The 17,367-nt window shown below is 40.8% G+C and overlaps 1 protein-coding gene across 1 annotated transcript in view; it reads left to right on the plus strand.

Annotated features, from left to right (window-relative positions):
* The first annotated feature begins 4,317 nt into the window (after positions 1 to 4,317).
* Positions 4,318 to 17,367, plus strand: part of fgf22 (fibroblast growth factor 22) — a 31,852-nt gene continuing 18,802 nt past the window's right edge. Inside the window, exon 1 of the mRNA XM_077534335.1 lies at positions 4,318 to 5,237. Coding sequence (XP_077390461.1) covers positions 4,889 to 5,237 — 349 coding nt within the window. The 5' untranslated portion in view covers positions 4,318 to 4,888. The remainder of the gene's footprint in view (positions 5,238 to 17,367) is intronic.

The raw sequence follows: 17,367 nt of genomic DNA on the forward strand, positions 1-17,367 counted from the left end.
TCTGTCAGTCTACTCATCTGGGTTTATGTTAATCTTTGGTGGTGATTTCGTCCTAAACCACGGCCTGTATTTTGTCAATTTGTGTTTGTTTTGTAAATAGCGAGACGTTTCTGTGGAAAGACAGTGTTTACACCCCTCCAGCCAATCCCAGAGCGGGGGGTGGCGTGTCGCAAACGGGTCCGGGCGAACGTGTCGGCTATGTGACGTCACTTAACAAAACACACTTAACATAAACCCAGATGTGTAGACTGAGAGAAAGTTAAAGTGTGTACATCCTGTATTTAAAAAGTGCATTTTTCTGAGTGAATCCGGCAGACTGCACCTTTAATTATTGGCAAAAAAAAAAAAAAAAAAAAAAAAGATGGATGAGTGTTGTTGAATGCTTTTTTAATTTATTTATTTATTTTTTATTTTTTTTGGTGCTATTGGCTACATTTTAAATCCATCCACAGTTTGTTGTACCAGCCTCGTCTTAGCTAGCGGTAAGCTACCTGAGGAGTTTGTCTTTCCGGTTTGGCGTAAAAACTTACAAATTCCCTTCGTTTGTTGCTATGACGGTTTGAGAGGCCAACAGTGAAGTAATGACAAATGTGTTGACACACTGCAATACAAAAATAAGTATAAAAATCAAAAGTATTGGGTTTTAAACCTATATGGCAACTGTACAAATTGTTTAACATCTGATTGTGTGGAGAATTGTGCAACTATACACTAACATTCATTAGCCAAAGTCATAGGAAGTTAGTTCATTAAAACAAAGTAACAGTGATTGGCTCTTGTTTTCAGTTGCGCGAGTGTTCGCTAATCACAACAAGCAGAAAATGGACACTTTACATGAACAATGGAAATCTCCCTCCAGCGCAGCGCAAACCTGCAACATGCTAGGTCAAGGGTAAACAGGCTAAAACGCAAACACGCCAGCAAAGCAAGCGACTTAGCAGGCAGACAAAACAATTAATAAAAGGGCGCTGGTACTGAGGGATTGTCGGGGCTGGGCGGGGGGCTTCGGATTTCAGCCCCTTTTGAGTACCTTGATGCTACAAAACAGGCCTCATTATAGAGATATTATCTCCATTCATACACTTGCAGAGGCGCTTGGATCCCTGCTGGGAAAAGATTAGGTTCCTCCACTTGAGAGCATCCTACTCGGGTGAGTGGGTGGCGCTCGGGATTTGACAAAACTGCAATGAAAGATTCACGTGGTTCAAAAACAAGATCATTTTGGCAAAAGACATAACTGGATTTGTATTTGTGTGATTTTTAAGTTAAATAAGACGTGCACAAAGATTATTCGAAATGACGTAATGTGTGAATGAAGTAAAAGATCTCAAACATTTTACTGTGTGGCATATCTAAGCACCTAAGGAAAGACTCGCTGTGTTTTTTTTAGTGAAGACATGATCACATTTCATCTTTTTGCCATTGATTTGAGCTTAATGACTGTCTGTCTCTCTGTTAACCAAAGTAAGAAACAAAAGGAGGCTAATGGGCTTTGAGATCTTATGACCGACAACTGGGGCCCACTGGGAACGTATGCCGCAAGCTTTGAGTGAGTCAACAATGTATCTCTATTATCGACCAGAAGTAGGAGCATTATGTTCGTAAAAGCAAGACTTTTGAGACAGATCATTAGATGGCGCGGGTGTACTTAATATTGCAAGTTGATGTTATCAGTAGGGGTGTCAGGCGATTCAAATTTGTAATTGTAATTAATCGCACGTATGTGTCATGGTTTGGGTTGGATTTTGGTTTGTTTTTTGTTTTTTTGCTTTTGTCGGGAATCCAGTTTTGAGTTTGTCGTCATGTTCCTTTAAGTGTCTGTTATGATCTGTTATGTTCTGCTCTGCTTGTCTCTCCCATCGTCTTGTCAAGCATTGTCATGCCCACCTGTGTTTGCCTGCCCTTCCTCCTGTGTCAACCAATCAGCATCCTCTGCCACTTGTTTCTTGCCAAGTTGTGTCTAATTGTCAATTAGTGTGTGTGTGTGTGTGTGTGTGTATTTAGTATCTTGTCTCCCCTCTGTCCATGTCGATTCAATGTGTTATTTCCCCCCTGTCATGCTGCCGAGTTTTTGCCTTGCTGTTGTTGTCGTTACGCCTCGTTTTGCCCCGTCAGGTCTTTGCTAGTTGTTAAAGTTTTTTGTTAGTATCTGGAGTCTCTGGACTTTGTTGTTTTGGTTTAAGTTGCCAAATGCCTTGTTTGCACTTTGTTTTGGATTAAAGTACACTTCTTTTTTGAGCACCTCAACCTCCCTGCTGCCTTCCTTCCCTGCACCTGGGTCCAAATTTATGGCGAATCCTGACAGCATGACTTCAACAGTTAAATCATGATTAATTGCGAATTTTATACTTGTTCTAACTGTACAATAAAATGTATAATACACAAGTGTCATATTCTTTAGTTAGCATGTAAAGGAGTGACTGTCACCATTTTTCAGAGAAGTACGGCCTGCAACCCACCTCCAGCACTGGTTGAGTTTGGCCTCATGGTGCTGCTCCAAGTAGCCCTTTAAAAGGAGCTAATTACCATCACTAACTGGGAAACCTCACGTGAGCATCTTTCAACTCTGCATCCCCACCAAGAGGTTAATTGCTTGTTTTCACCTCTCTTGACAAACTAAAGGCCAGCGGCATTGAGTCTATTAAAGCCACATTTCTACTAAGGGCACTTAAGATGTGTGTTGTGTTTCTTAGGGAATACAGTTAATTTTTTTTCCTTTTTTTTATTCACTTACTTCAAGTGTTTTATTGTTCTCTATGAACGCGAAGGCTGTTTTTTTTCCCCTTCTTTTTTTCCACCAAAAAGAGCGCCAATCTAATAAGAAGGGGGCGGCCATTTTGCCCCTTACTGTCGACTGAAGATGACATCACAGATGCTCAGGGCTCTGGTTACGACCAATCACAGCTCACCTGTTTTCTGACGCTAAGCTGTGATTGGTTGTTGCCTGAGACCTGAGCAACATTGATGTCATCTTCAGTCAACAGCAAGTGGCAAAATGGCCGCTCCCTGAGATGGATAAAAATGGCTGGATTTTGCAACTTAACTCATATTCCACTAACACGATATTAACCAGAATGTCATATTTAAAGTAGTGGGGCTGCACAGAAAATATTGGTTGACTTCTCCAAAACATACATTTTCATATGTTCATATTAGTGTTAATTTCGTCAAGGAAAACTAAACAAAAATTATTTCGTCAACACACATTTTCCACTGGACTAAAACTAGATTAGACTAGACTAAAATCATCAGTAATAAACAATAACTTGGACTAAATCAGTATGCACTTTCGTCAACTAATGAAGATGAGACGAAAATGTCCTTCACCTAATAAAAAATTTGAATAAAATCGATGGACATTTTTAAAAAATGCGATGAAAATGATATAATTTTGTAAAAATCTTGTTTCTGCTAATCTGTCACGTCTGTGACACTGTCACGTGACACACAGTGACACACCCCCTTAAAATCTGCAGCTAGAAAGTGCAACATGCACAAACACATGGGACTGACAGGAGGTGGATTCACGGTGAAGGTTTATAAAAAAATAAAATAAAATAATATATATATATATATATATATATATATATATATATATATATATATATATATATATATATATATATATATATATATATATATATATATATATATATATAGTCATAACTTAACATTAATCCAACGGCTATAACGTTCCAACAATGATGTTAATCTAACCGCTAACTAATGCTGACTAACTTGCTAGCATGGAGCCATAGTAGCCACTGTAATTGTGTGAAGTTGTTTTCATCAAAAAGATGAGATAAAATGTTATGTGAAATAGTTTTAGATCCAAAATGTTCATTGTCCTTTCTAAAACAAGACTAAAACGTTGACAGTTTTTGTTGACTAAAATTCGACAAATGACGTTTTTTTTTTTTCTTGGACTAAAATGAAGACTAAAATGCTACATTTATTGTCGACTAAAAATGGACTAAATAAAAACGGGATGAGGTTGACAAATTGTGATAAAAACTAACAAGCGTGACTGAAATTGTACTAAAACTGAGACTAAATTTAAAAATGGCGGATAGTTCATATGAACATGACCTAAATCCAACGAACGGCATGTAAAGGTAAACTTTTCTCATTCCTTAGAAATGGTTATGAATGAATTTGTAGATCCCGCCTCCTCGGCTCCCTCCTACAATCACCCCCACCAAACCCACCCACCATCACCCGTCTCCCCACCCACCCTTCCTCGGATGCTGCTAGCCCAGCCCAGGATAAAATGCACGGCAAGTCAGTCGGAGCTCCCACTGAGCGGAGAAGTGGCTGGCTGGCTGGCTGCGCGCCGTTGGCTTACTGCTTCACTGCCCCGTGTGAGCGAGTTGACACGCACTCGCCGGCTGCCGCTCACTCTGACACATGCAGACGGGCTCTCTCCCTCCCTCTCTTGGCAACACACTCACACACACTCACACGCAGTCAGTCATCAACCCTCATTCAACTCCCTCCCAGCCACGGGTCAGCAGCTCAGACAGGCACCTTGTTCCTCCCCAGCTGGAAACCGTTGCAAGGTGCACACACATACAGATAGATTCATATCTATACAAACACAAACACACAAGCATCATCCTTCAGGACTTTTATCCTTTCAACGGGAAGGCGGCGAGGAGGAGAGCGGACAAGAAGAATGGAACTTCCATCAAATGAAGACATGTGAAAGCCAGAAGAAGATGGAGGAGCTTTGACCACTTTGAAGCTCTTTTTGTCACCCCAATCAAAGATCAACATCCAGGGGGTCTCCTGCCCTCTCTCTTCAGGACTCTCTCACTGGGACGTCTCCCACCCATCAGCAATGCCTACAGCTCGCACATTAAGGTGCACCCTGGGAGTGTGACCCACCATGTGCAGATGGACGCCATCCGTCGCTCATCTCCATCCGCCCGAAGCCGCTCCTGATGCCACGGCCTCGGCCGGGCGACGGCCCGGCGCGGCCTCCTTCTGCCTGGCCTTACTGCTGGCCGCCGCCGGCGCCGCCTCGGGGGCCTGCCCCCCCGGGTTAGGGCGCGAGCCCCTCCAGGTCCTGGCGGGTGGCGCCAACTGCTCGTGGACGTTGGAAAGGCACACGAGAAGTTACAATCACCTGGAGGGCGACGTGCGACTGCGGCGGCTTTACTCGGCCAACAAGTTCTTCCTGTGCATTGACAAAACGGGCAAGGTGGACGGCACGCGGCGGAAAAACTACGCAGACAGTAAGTCGCTGACGCGGGTTTTCCACGAGGGCGCCTTGTGACGTTTGATTTTTTTATGGTCGGACTTTCTTATCTACTGTCTACTTTATTGCCGTTCATAGGGATACCCTGCAGCTACAGTACGTCGTTGCTCAGCTTCTTGTGTTGTGTTTAGAGAAGGAGATGCAGGTTGCTAGGTAAGGCAAGCACACTCCGGTGTGGATTTAGGCTCCTCATGGGACACAACTGGTGCTGCATTTATTTTCTTCGAGGAAAGACGCTGGGCATCAGTTGGTATGGAAAAACAAAAAGGGTCACCGGGGATTAACTTGTCAAACTGTGATGAAAGTGCAGCAGGTAAACATGGAAACTAAGGCCTATTCACGTGACGTGGTGGTGACATTTTTGATGAGGATGCTGAGGAAAGGGGTCTGAATGTGGCTTTGCATGCAGGCTCAGATGTGCATACCGTACTGTAAACAGTTCCTTAGCCAGCATTTCCCAACCTTGGGTCACAATCTCTTGACTTTTTGATTCATGCTTGTCACCGTAAATCTGCGCCTTTCTCATTATTTTATGTGTACGTCTGCAATAAGCTATAAAGGCTGAAGTGACCTTTACTTAAACTTAAATGCAACCTGCATTATTGCTACACTTGAAAAACAGTTGGGTCAAAATTAACTTACAATGAGTCAAAAGGAGATTCAAATTTTTGGGTTCTTCAACTAACCCAAAACGTTGGCTCGGTTAATCAACTAACCCAAAAAGTGGGGTCAAATGAGTAACCCACAAAACAAAACAAAAATGGGTTGCTTTGTGGGTCATTAATTTGACCCAATATGTAGGGTTAGATCACCAAATGATTCCAAGTGCGGTGACTCTGCTGTTCAATTCGGGGATGGGTCAAATGCGGTGAACAAATTTCACACCACTTCAGTGTGTTTTAACCTTTTAAATAGGTCACAAAGTTGGGTTTGTTCATTTTGACCCAATTCAATTGGGTTAGTCAATTAACAAAAAAAGTTGGGTCAAATGAATAACCCACAAAACAACCCCAAAAATGAGTTGCTTTGTGGGTGACTAAATTAATATAACCCAACTTTCTGGGTCATTTTGAATAACCACAAAATTTGGATCCGTCCCTTTTTGACCCAACCTTTAACCTTTAAATAGCTTAAAATGTTGGGGCGGTTCATTTGATCGAATTCATTTGGGTTAGTCAATTAATCAAAAAAAGTTGGGTCAAATGAATAGCCCAAAAAACAACCCCAAAAGTGGGTTGCTTTGTGGGTTACTAAATTAGTGTAACCCAACTTTTCGGGTCATTTTGAATAACCCCAAAATTTGGACCCGTCCCTTTTTGACCCAACCTTTAACGTTTAAATAGCTCAAAATGTTGGGTCGGTTCATTTTGACCCAATTCAATTGGGTTAGTCAATTAACCAAAAAAAGTTGGGTCAAATGAATAACCCACAAAACAAGTTGCTTTGTGGGTTACTAAATTAATGCAACCCAACTTTTTGGATTAGTTGAATAACCCAAAAAGTTGCATTGGTCCCTTTTTGACGCAACCTTAAAATAGCTAAAAAAGTTGGGTCGATTCATTTGACCCAATTCTATTGGGTTATTCAATTAAAGTAACCCACAAAAACTGTGTTGCATTGATGTGTTATTTTAATTTGACCCAATCATTTGGGCCTAAACGTGGGTTATTTTTGACCCAACTGCTTTTAGAGTGTCCTCCTATCAAAACCTTGTTAAGACTTTTGAGCACAGGACTGCAGATAAAAATTGCTATTCATGAGATCTGGCTCAAGCCAGACGGGTTGTTGTGTGCATGCGGTTCGGACGACACCTGAGAAGTGCAGCGGCCGCACCTCATTGTGTCCATCAATGGATGTCTTTCAGACATTTGACCAGGTCAGCGGAGCTGACTCATGAGCTGACCTCGCCTCCATGTCCGTCACTCCCTGAGTGACAGGCGGGGCCCACTGCAATGCCTCGGACTGTAATATTTATGTATTTGTTAATGGCTCTTTTTTAACACGGCTGGGTGAGTCAGACTTTTTCCACATGGCTACCGAGGTGGAGGGGAAGGAGCAGCTGTTGTGTTCAAAGTCACTCACAGGCTTGTTGCCACTGTTCCAAGATGTGAGTGACATTTGCTCACCTGTCCAAATGAGGCACCTGAAAATGTCTTCCACACCGACACAAACTTGAAAGTCAAGTTGAGCTGACTTATGTTGACGGTGTGCAAATGGGAAGTTGAGTGTTGCCTTTTGGGTCAAAAGTCACTCATCAATTTATTGCTATCAGGTACTACGAGATACTATTTCAGACGCGGTATTCTGGCATGCAGAGCAGATACTATTTGGGCATCATTGTAATATTTGAGGATCCATGGCTAGAAATGCAAACAAAAAAAACGTTCTTGCATGATGAGATGTATGTAGAAGTATTCCACCATTTCTTCGGCTTTGTTTAGTTATGATGGATACATTGTAATTCATTGCGAAACCTACAATGAAATGACATTCAGAACTAGGTAGACAATACAAAAAAAAAATATCAAATCCCATCGGCTTATTTTGTCCGTTTTGTTGTAATGTTCAGCATACAGCTGGTAGACGCATACTAATCTAGGAGTTGTTTGTCTTTTCGAAGTTAAAATTACGACGGAAGGTGTGCCTATCAGCCGTCGACAGGGCGCCGCGCAGTGATACGAACGGACAGAAAAACAGCACCCTGCAGTAATGGAGTCTGACTGTTTTTCAGGGCGAAGTTTTGTGATGCAAATGTATCACTCCTTTGGAAACAAATTGTTTTTAGAAGAAAAACGCTTTATTTCCGTGATCCCAGCCAACTTGCCGGACTATTTTCCTCTCGACCAAAACCAGACCAGAACTCGTGTCAAGGAAAGCTGTCAAGAGTAAGTCAGTGCTGATCGCACACTACTAGAGGTGAGGATTCAATACAGATTCATGTCCAAAAATCCAAACTATCCCTTTAAGTCACTCGCAGGATATGTCTAAAATTCTGAAATAACTTCCAGGACTGCCACTGTAGTTTTGAAGCATAAATGACTTTTAAGTCACTAGGTTAATAAGATAAGACATGATAAGATAATAATTCTTCTTCAGCGTTATTATTTACAGTCGGCCAAAGAGCATGCCTTAACAGATTGTTGTATAGATAACATACAAAATACTGTCGTCTCATTCTAAGTCAGAGTAAAGAAAGCATTGATGTACGTACAATTATGTAAATTGAGCTAACACCAATCATAACCCGACTCTCCTCAAACCCTAAACAGTAGAATCCTAAAACTGCTCTAACCCAAACCTTACACCCGACCCCACACAAGTCCAAAACGTAAACCTGCCAAAACCAAAACCCTAACCAAACCAAACCTTAACCCCTAAACTTCCCAAAACGCTCGTTTCTTTTTTGCCTCGCTCAGGTCACTAATTTTAGTGGTGTTGGTTTCAGTATGCTATACGTCACGTCCTCGTTCACTTTATCCGTCATCCTCTCATTTCCTTTTCTATAAAGAACCTTTCTTTGGGAGGGTGTGTACAGCAAGTCAAGCCTTGCGCCAAAGCCCCTGGCGGTCTCGTCCAAAGCTTAAACTTCAACATGCGGTTGCATCTCGTAACGCCGCATGAAGCTGTTTATTTTGCGACAAGTGGGCACCGAAGCTTTCAATCAGACTTAAAGCCTCTTGACCCGCATGATTTCTTGATACCGATACGGTGGAGCGGCTGTAGATTAAAGTGGGAGGTCGTACATATTTAATGAGCGCAGCGGTGAATCGGATACCAGACCAACTCGGACCCTCTGCTTCCTCAAACAGCTGCTTTACAAGTCGACCCATCCGCTGACCCCCGCCTCGCGCCGGTATGGGTCTCGTCGCCCTCGCCTCCACACCACTCAGTTTTTCCAGCACCCTCTCAGGTGCAAAAACAGTTGGAATTAGTCAACAAGCGATGTGCTAATTGAGGGCTGGAAAATATTGTATCAATCCCAGCGGAACAGTGGCATGGAACAGCTGAAGGGAGAGGCCACGGGACGGAAAAGTGCCATGGATAGAAGAGATTGAAAACAAACAAAACAAAACAAACTAAAAAGAACAGCAGGTGTCTTGAGTTACAGATTATGATGAACGAGCCTTCAACTTCTGATTGATGCGCTTTTTTCAGAAATCCTTGTCAGGACCAGGGCGGTCTGTCAGCATATCACTTGCCTCTTCAAAGTGCTCGGACAAAAATATTCCTGCCTTGCACAAATGTACACAAACATACACTCAAATGCACACAAACACCAAGGCTTCGGGTTTCTGCGATCTAATGGTTATTAACACTGTAGCGCAAGATGTGAGCTAATTTATCTGGTATTTGTTAATAATGTACTGTACTGTAGAAAAACGAGTGTGATATTGATTTGTCATGAGGTAATTTTTCTGCCACTAGATGGCATAATTGCACGTACAATGTAAAATAAAATGTATAATACACAAGTGTCATACTCTTAACATAAAATTGTAAAGAATGTTAAACTAATAGAAATATGGGTGCAACTTTTAATCACTGATGTAATTTCATTATTATAATTCATAAAATTGCATTAAAATGAAAAATATGTACTAAACTGTAAAAAACAAGTGTGATATAGATTTGTATTCAATTCATTTTTCTGCCACTAGATGGCATAATTGCATTTGTAAGTCGCTGGTGACAACTCTGCATTTTTCTTTTCATATTAAGAGCTATCTGATCTTTAACATGAAGTAACTTGTGAAATTCTGCAAATTGTAACCGCGTTCTCCACAAATATATGCATTAGGGTAATTATTAAATATATTACTGCTAAATTTTGACATGGATGTGTCTGCGATTGGAATTACCCCAGTACAGACTTTCCAAGTAATGGATGGTTAAAATAAAGATATATTAAAAAAAAATATATATATATATATATATATACATACATATATATGGCTTAAAAAGTCAACTATAGCATGAAATATACCAAAATAGACGTCAAACCAAAGCAACCTCACCAGCTAAAGAAACAAAGTGTCACGTGATTACTAAAATTGCTAAAAATACCTACCGGTACTGTACCTCCTTGATGTGTTTTTCTTTTGCCATGCGTATGTTGAAGTACAACGTGATTGAGAGGGGAAAACACACAGCCAGTGTTTACAAGAGGCAGGTACACATCATATCCTGTCCCAGGTCATAGGCTGTTAATTAGACAGCTGTGAAGCCCTGCCCAGCAACCGCTTTATAATGAGTTGCATTAACAAATCGTAAAGCTGAGAAGTAACGGAAATTCAACAACAACAACAACAAAAAAGCGGAAAAGCAGCAGGAAGTACGCAATTGACTAAATAATGGTATGCTACATGCTACATTCAGAATTGATTACTACATTAAATTGATTCACCCTGAGCAATAATAAGTTTTGCCGTAGTTCGCCGGAGCAGCTCGGTTCTGATCCGACGTCCAAGAAACTCCAGGGCGTGTGTTTACTACTTTTCCTTAAGTGTGCAGCATCTCTCGGGTTTTCTGAGTTCGTGTTTGAGTTGGATGGCGCCCAGAGCGCGAGTGCAGGGGGGGGGGGGGGGGGGGGGGGGAAGTGTCGGGGGAATCTTCCACCCTGATGAAATATGTTGTGGAAATGAGTCAAACTTGTTTTAGACACTCGCCAAGCACTTGCAGCAGGACAAGTGTGGAAGGAAGAAGATTCTTATTGTGTCTGTTTTCTACCATGTTTATCCGGCTCATGGTCAGAGTAGGTGCTAGAGGCAAAACCAGCAGATTTCGGACCTACTCGACCCTGGAGTGATCATTCGTCAATCACAGGGCAAATGTGACGAGAAAATATACTTGTAGGTGGGAATTGATCCGATGCCAGGTGCAGGAACATGACCGCTGGCACTGAGATGACTCTGTCAGTCATGAAAGGGAACATATTATGGAAAAGTGACTTTTTAATTGCTTTAAACACATATTTTGGTTTCTGGAGTCACACTTAGTTTCTCCACCTTTGACTTGGCAAAAATTCAAAGTTAACCATTAAGTAGAACCTTATTGCATCCGTGACTCTCCAACTTGTTTGGGAGTCTTGCATGACTTTAATAGTTAACTCAGGATTCATCGCAAATTTTACATCTGTTCTAAATGTACAATAAAATATTTTTTCACAATTTGTCATACTCTTGTTAACATAAAAGTGTAAAACAATCAAATGTATGCATCTTTTAGTCAGATACAGTAATTACATAACAATTCATAAAACTGAGTTAAAATTAAAAAGATGTACTGTACTGTAAAAACCGAGTGATATTCGTTTGTGTTGAGGTCATTTTTCTGCCACTAGATGGCATAATTGCATTTCTAAGACATTGGTGCATTGGCTCGGTGCATTCTTATTTTTATATTAAGAGCTATCTAATTTTTAACATGAAGTCCATCCATCCATTTTCATAACCGCTTATTCCTCACAAGGGTCACAGGAGTGCTGGAACCTATCCCAGCTGGCTTCGGGCAGTAGGCGGGGTACACCCTGAACTGTTTGCCAGCCAATCGCAACATTATTACATTTACTACTACTAAGTTTTGACATGGACGTGTCTGCTGCATTGCGATTGGAATTCCCCCAGTACAGGTTTTCCAAGTCAGGGGCGGTCTTTAAAAACAATTAGTGGCGTTAAGGGAAGTTCAAATGAACTCAAAATTAACGCACTAATTTTGACACCCCTATCTAATCATTTGATTTGTGACATCAACTTGTCGAGACTCGCCGGTATTTTTCGGCTAGAGCTCAGACAGGAACGCGTGACCAGATCAACGGCGGCCATGAGCGGGAGGGAAGCACCTGGTTGAAGGAAGGACTTTGGTATTTCGCATCAGCAGAATACGCATGTTAATGAGACAAGAAAAAGGGCAGGGGCGTGATCTGCTCGGCATTGAGGTGGACATGAAAGGCTAGGGGAGTGCTGGAGCCTTTCCAGTTGCTCATTAGGCATTATGTAAGCTTTTCTCCGGGGTGTCTCCAATGAGAGTTGATATTCCAAAATGAGGGGGGAGGGGGGTCATAAATCAATCATATCACCATCCTGTCAGAATGGACTGTGACCTTTGCCTGCGAGAAGCAGATGATTATTGACCCTTTGCAAGCTGTTCCCAATATGAGAAGTTGAAAAGAACAGGCCGTCCTGGGAACGTTGCGGGACAACAGCGTCTGTATCGCTTTAATTAGCAAAGCCTCCCTGTTTTCTGCCACTAGGGCGCCATGTCGTGAATGGACCCCTCGAAATGTAGCAATTAGTAGCTAACGACCTTTGGCAGTCTGGCTTCGGCTCCTCTGCGGGTTTTACTGGGTTCATCATTGGGTTTATAGTCTGACTTTGGCTTCGGCAGCCAATTCCTTCATCGTGACATTTTGTGGATGCGAAGGTGGCACAAAAGATATACAACTTCACAGGGCCGCCAACAAGACGCGTGGGACTTGATTAAAATAACACTCATATTCTGAGCCTTTAACTTTGTGTAGAAATTTGTTAGCGCTTTATGGAAGAAAAAAAAAATAAATACATTATATACGTGATAGGTATGTTTTTATTTTTTCAGAGCCGATACCGATGCTGATTATTTGTAGCCAAAGGAGGCCGATAACTGATATTTGAAGCCAATATTCATTTCACCCTGGTAATGTCTTAAAGCATGTTTATTGAAGAATTTTTTTTAAAGACTTTTAAAAATGACAACACTAAAATGTAAAAATACGTGAAATCTTAAACTTTCAAATTTCATTCTTTTAATTATGTCCAACAAAAACAGAAGGTTCCGAGCAGTATCTCTTATAAAGTCAATTAGAAATTTAAATCAATAGTTCCGAGTTTAAAATGGTTTTTAGATTGACCTTTTAGGAGCAGTTAGATTTTTTTCAAAATGTTGATACCGATATTCGTCAAAATGCCCAATATTCGCGCCAATTATCAGTCTATCCCTATTATATATTCTTTTAGATAAAAATAAGAATTTCCCATGACTAAACAACCATTGAAGTCCAAAATTTCCTCCCTTACTCAACCAGAGGATTAGAGGGAGAAACAACTACTGCCACATCTCAATCAATGTCAGACTTTTTTTTTCTTTTTTTTTGGTATCGTCCCGATCCTATGCCTGGTATCGGTACTTACTCACCCATCCCTAGTTCTGACGCATACAATGAAGCCTCCTTGCTTAACCTGATCTAGACGCGTCACAAAGCCTTGAAACCCTGGCACGGGACTAAAGCAGCCCTGCTCTATTTACTTGGCATCCTTTGGATACATATCTGTTGTAAGCGACTAACTCCTGCACTTAATAGCTTGAAATATGTGAGCCTGGCACTGGAGAGGAATGTAATGCACCTGTTGCCCTAAAGACAGACATACCCCCTTTCCCCACTGTCTTCTTTGATTTGGTCCATACAGGAAGTAATAAGAAGACTCAATAAGACGTTTTCTTACGCACGGCGTCTACGTCGATCTTTACTTTTCCTTTCCCGTTATTATCACAGGTGCACAAGCAAGCTCCATAAAGTCCCAATAGACTTTAAACGCACTGTCTTTGCTGGCACACATAAACATAAATAGAGATGGCACAATGCAGGACAAATATTGACTCGCTGTCAGGCAATCAGGCCATAAAAATAACTTTACAACGCATAAAGTGCAATAGGCGTGAAATCGGTCAAATCACGCACACCTCAGGTGAATCAGTGCAACGTCATCTCCATGACGGTTTGTTGTTGTTGTTGTTGTTTTTTCACTTTTAGTAAATCACGCTTGTCTACAGCCACAAATACAAACCAGAAAACTTTTTAACGTGCAGATAATTGCGTAACGTACTTCCACGTTTTTAAGATTAGTGGTTTTTATACACGAGCCCGCAGCTTCGCTACCAGATTTATGTGGCTTTAAAACACTCTGGAAAGTGTGTGGGAGGGGGGTTAGGGCCAGGAAATAAGTGCGCTGCTCAAAGCAGGGAAGATGTGTATTTTGCGAACCGCAGCGTAATGACACAAAGTTGGGTGAGAATGGGTGAGATTCCCCTTCAAAAAAACTAAAGACAGACAAATTTCTGTAAAGTCGCTGAACAGCCAAACCTTTAGGTAAACATATGCCATTAAAAGTCCCTTTAGCATATCGATTGAGGCTAAAGTTCAACTTTTGAATTAGTTAGATATTAGTGTACATCAAATATACAAGATATACTAAAAAATTTTATTTATTTATTTATTTATTTATTTATTTATTTTACGCTAACGCATGTAAGACCTCAATCAACAACAACAAAATAAATGTCTTAATGTCAAACCCTAAAAAATCACTGTAATTCTCATCTTTGTATGATGTGCTTGGCAGAGGTAATAATATACAAAAATCAAACTACTTGCGCTGAATTTTTTTTTTTTATTTATTTTTTTTTTAGTGTTTCTTAAAGTGATACTTGACTCATTTGAGCCATTTTCAGCAAAAGTTAATATGTTAATATTTTGTCAATAATTATATGATGACATCACCTGTGCTGAGGAAGTAGGTAACGGCCAAACGACCTGTTTTCTGGGTTTGGTCAATAAACTGAGCCATGATTGGTCGTTCTTTACCTACTTCCTCAGCACAGGTGATGTCATCATCAGACGACAGCAAGTCGAAAAATTACTTTTTAAAGGTATTAATTGTACATGAAAAATAATGAAGTTAGAAAATTGATTCTGGACGAAATATTAACTTTTTATTGCTGAAAATGGCTCAAATGAGTCAAGTGTGACATTTTAAATGCAAAAATGTTTTGTGGAACATCCGTGATTTGACATTTTCACCAAAATTAAACATTCATATCATCAGTCTCCGGGACTGTAACTAGCGTCTACAGTAAAACTAGGTATTATAGATTATAGTTTTTTTGTTTGTTAGTTTTTTGTGTGAGGGGGGCATGGCAGCAGAACTCGGTGGTTTAATTATTGAGGAAAAAAATCTGTGATGGTCAATTTTGCTCTTCAAAAAAGCAAATTTTGACCCGAAAACTGCGATGCGAAGCCGCTTATTTTGAGCCTGGCAAATGGCAGAAATGCTATGATTTCCTCTATAGTCGCATCAGATTTGCCATTCTGTGAACCTCCTTGGCACTGGCAAGTAAATAACTGCTTGAACTTGTACTTTTAATTTTAATTTTAAATTGCACGGTGGGCTGGATAAAACCCTTTCATGTGCCGTATATGTCGGTTGCCCATTGCTGTCGCCAAATGTGAGGCGCAGTGAGTCATAAAGAAGATATTGAATGTAAATGTGATGCGCATGATGGGACATCCAACGAGGATCTGCTTTTTATCTCCTCTTTAGCCAAAAAGAAACTCTCTTTGAAGGCGTGTACACTTGGAATGCATGTGCCTGTGTTTATACTCGTGTCATTGCAGGAGCTTGAAGTGCACCCGAAACTGAAAAAAAAAAAGATGTGTGCTTCCTCTCCCAAATGACTAATTTGAACCAGACTGTAACTCACGTACGTGTGTGTGTGCACAGATGTGAGCGGGTGTTTTTTCCATTTTGCAGGGGACATGCTCCTCATTAGGAGACACGCTTGCATAGCACGAGGTGTTGCGCTGGGAGAGTCAGCCATCTTTGTTCTGATGCCTCTCTACTGCTGACTTGTAGAGTCATGTTGCCAATCGTGCGTCTCATTTGAAAGGTGACACCAACTTCTCTCCAGACACACACTCAGCGGACACTACGTTGATCCAATGTCAGAACTTTGACTATCAAACGATGACAATGCTGTGTTTTGAAAGGTATTATGTCTGCCATGGAAATTTTTATAAGAAACAAAATCTATTAACTCATTAAAACCCCAAAACGTGTAAATACGTTTTTTTAATACTGTGTCCTTCACTCCCAAAAACATATTTATACGCATACAGAAGGCTTTGATTCAGCTTCTGACATGAAGAGGTGTCTTAAAGCAATGGTAATTATTTAAAAAAAAAAACAGCCAGCAGGTGGTAGCAGAGTATAAGAGATCAACCAGGGCCATGTTGCAACAAACTTTTTTTGCCAGTGTTTTCAACAGGAATATGAATAATGATAAAACTTAGCTATATTCTAATGGTAATTTCTGCAAAACGGAAACAGATACAAATATACTTTTTTTTCCTGATGAAAGAAGGGAGTTTAATCTTTCTTCTGGTAGGTTCCATGTTTTTGTAGCAATAGAACAGAATTTTCTGTGGAACTTGCAAAATCAATCAAAATTCAGTAAAGGGGGTTGCTTCAGTTAAAATGGATGAGAGCGAGTTCATGACCACACATTTTGAAGAGAAATTTTAAATACTATATGGCTAAAAATGAATCACAACATTTCTTAATTATTGTGGCATTTTTAATAGTTTTATTTCATTTTGTGATCTAAATGAATACCTCATAGAATCAAAACTGATTATTAACTTTTTATTTTATTTTATTTAATTTCTGTTTTATTTCTTCGCATTTTAACTTTTGCACCCACCACCGCCTCTTTCCTCCTGTCTACCTGATCTGTCCTCTCCCCCCGTAGCGGGTGGAATGGGGGTCAAGGTCGTCTGGCCAGTGGAGCAAGTGACAGTTGTGACAGAGTCCAGACCTCTGTCACCTCCCCGTGTGCCCGTCTTATTTGAATAATGTAAATGTAGGCCATGCTGAGATACATTCTGTCTTGTCTGTGCTCACTCACTGGAACATACCTGTGCATCATCAACATACGCTTGAAGGTGGCAGTGATGTGTGTGTGTGTGGGGAGGGGGGGGGGGGTCATTCTTGACAGTCAGCTTGGGAGAGTAGAAAACCTAGTAGAGCACAAATCTTTGGTCAGATAGGCTACTGTACGCATTTTATATGCAAATTCAAAGGGAGGTAATATGGCAAATTTTCTTATTGAAAAACACATATCTGAAAGAATATTGTAACACTCGTGTGAGGTATGCGATACTTTTTTTCCCCAATGCATTCCAATGGGTCTCACTTATAAGCTGATTTTTGCTATTGCTACTGGACCGGTCCCTATCCCCCATGAATAGCAGGGGTCCATTGTAGTGGAATTTTCTCCAGCGCAGGTGTTGTCCCGCC

Source organism: Festucalex cinctus, chromosome 10 (assembly GCF_051991245.1).
Source record: "Festucalex cinctus isolate MCC-2025b chromosome 10, RoL_Fcin_1.0, whole genome shotgun sequence".
Classification (NCBI taxonomy): Eukaryota; Metazoa; Chordata; class Actinopteri; order Syngnathiformes; family Syngnathidae; genus Festucalex; species Festucalex cinctus.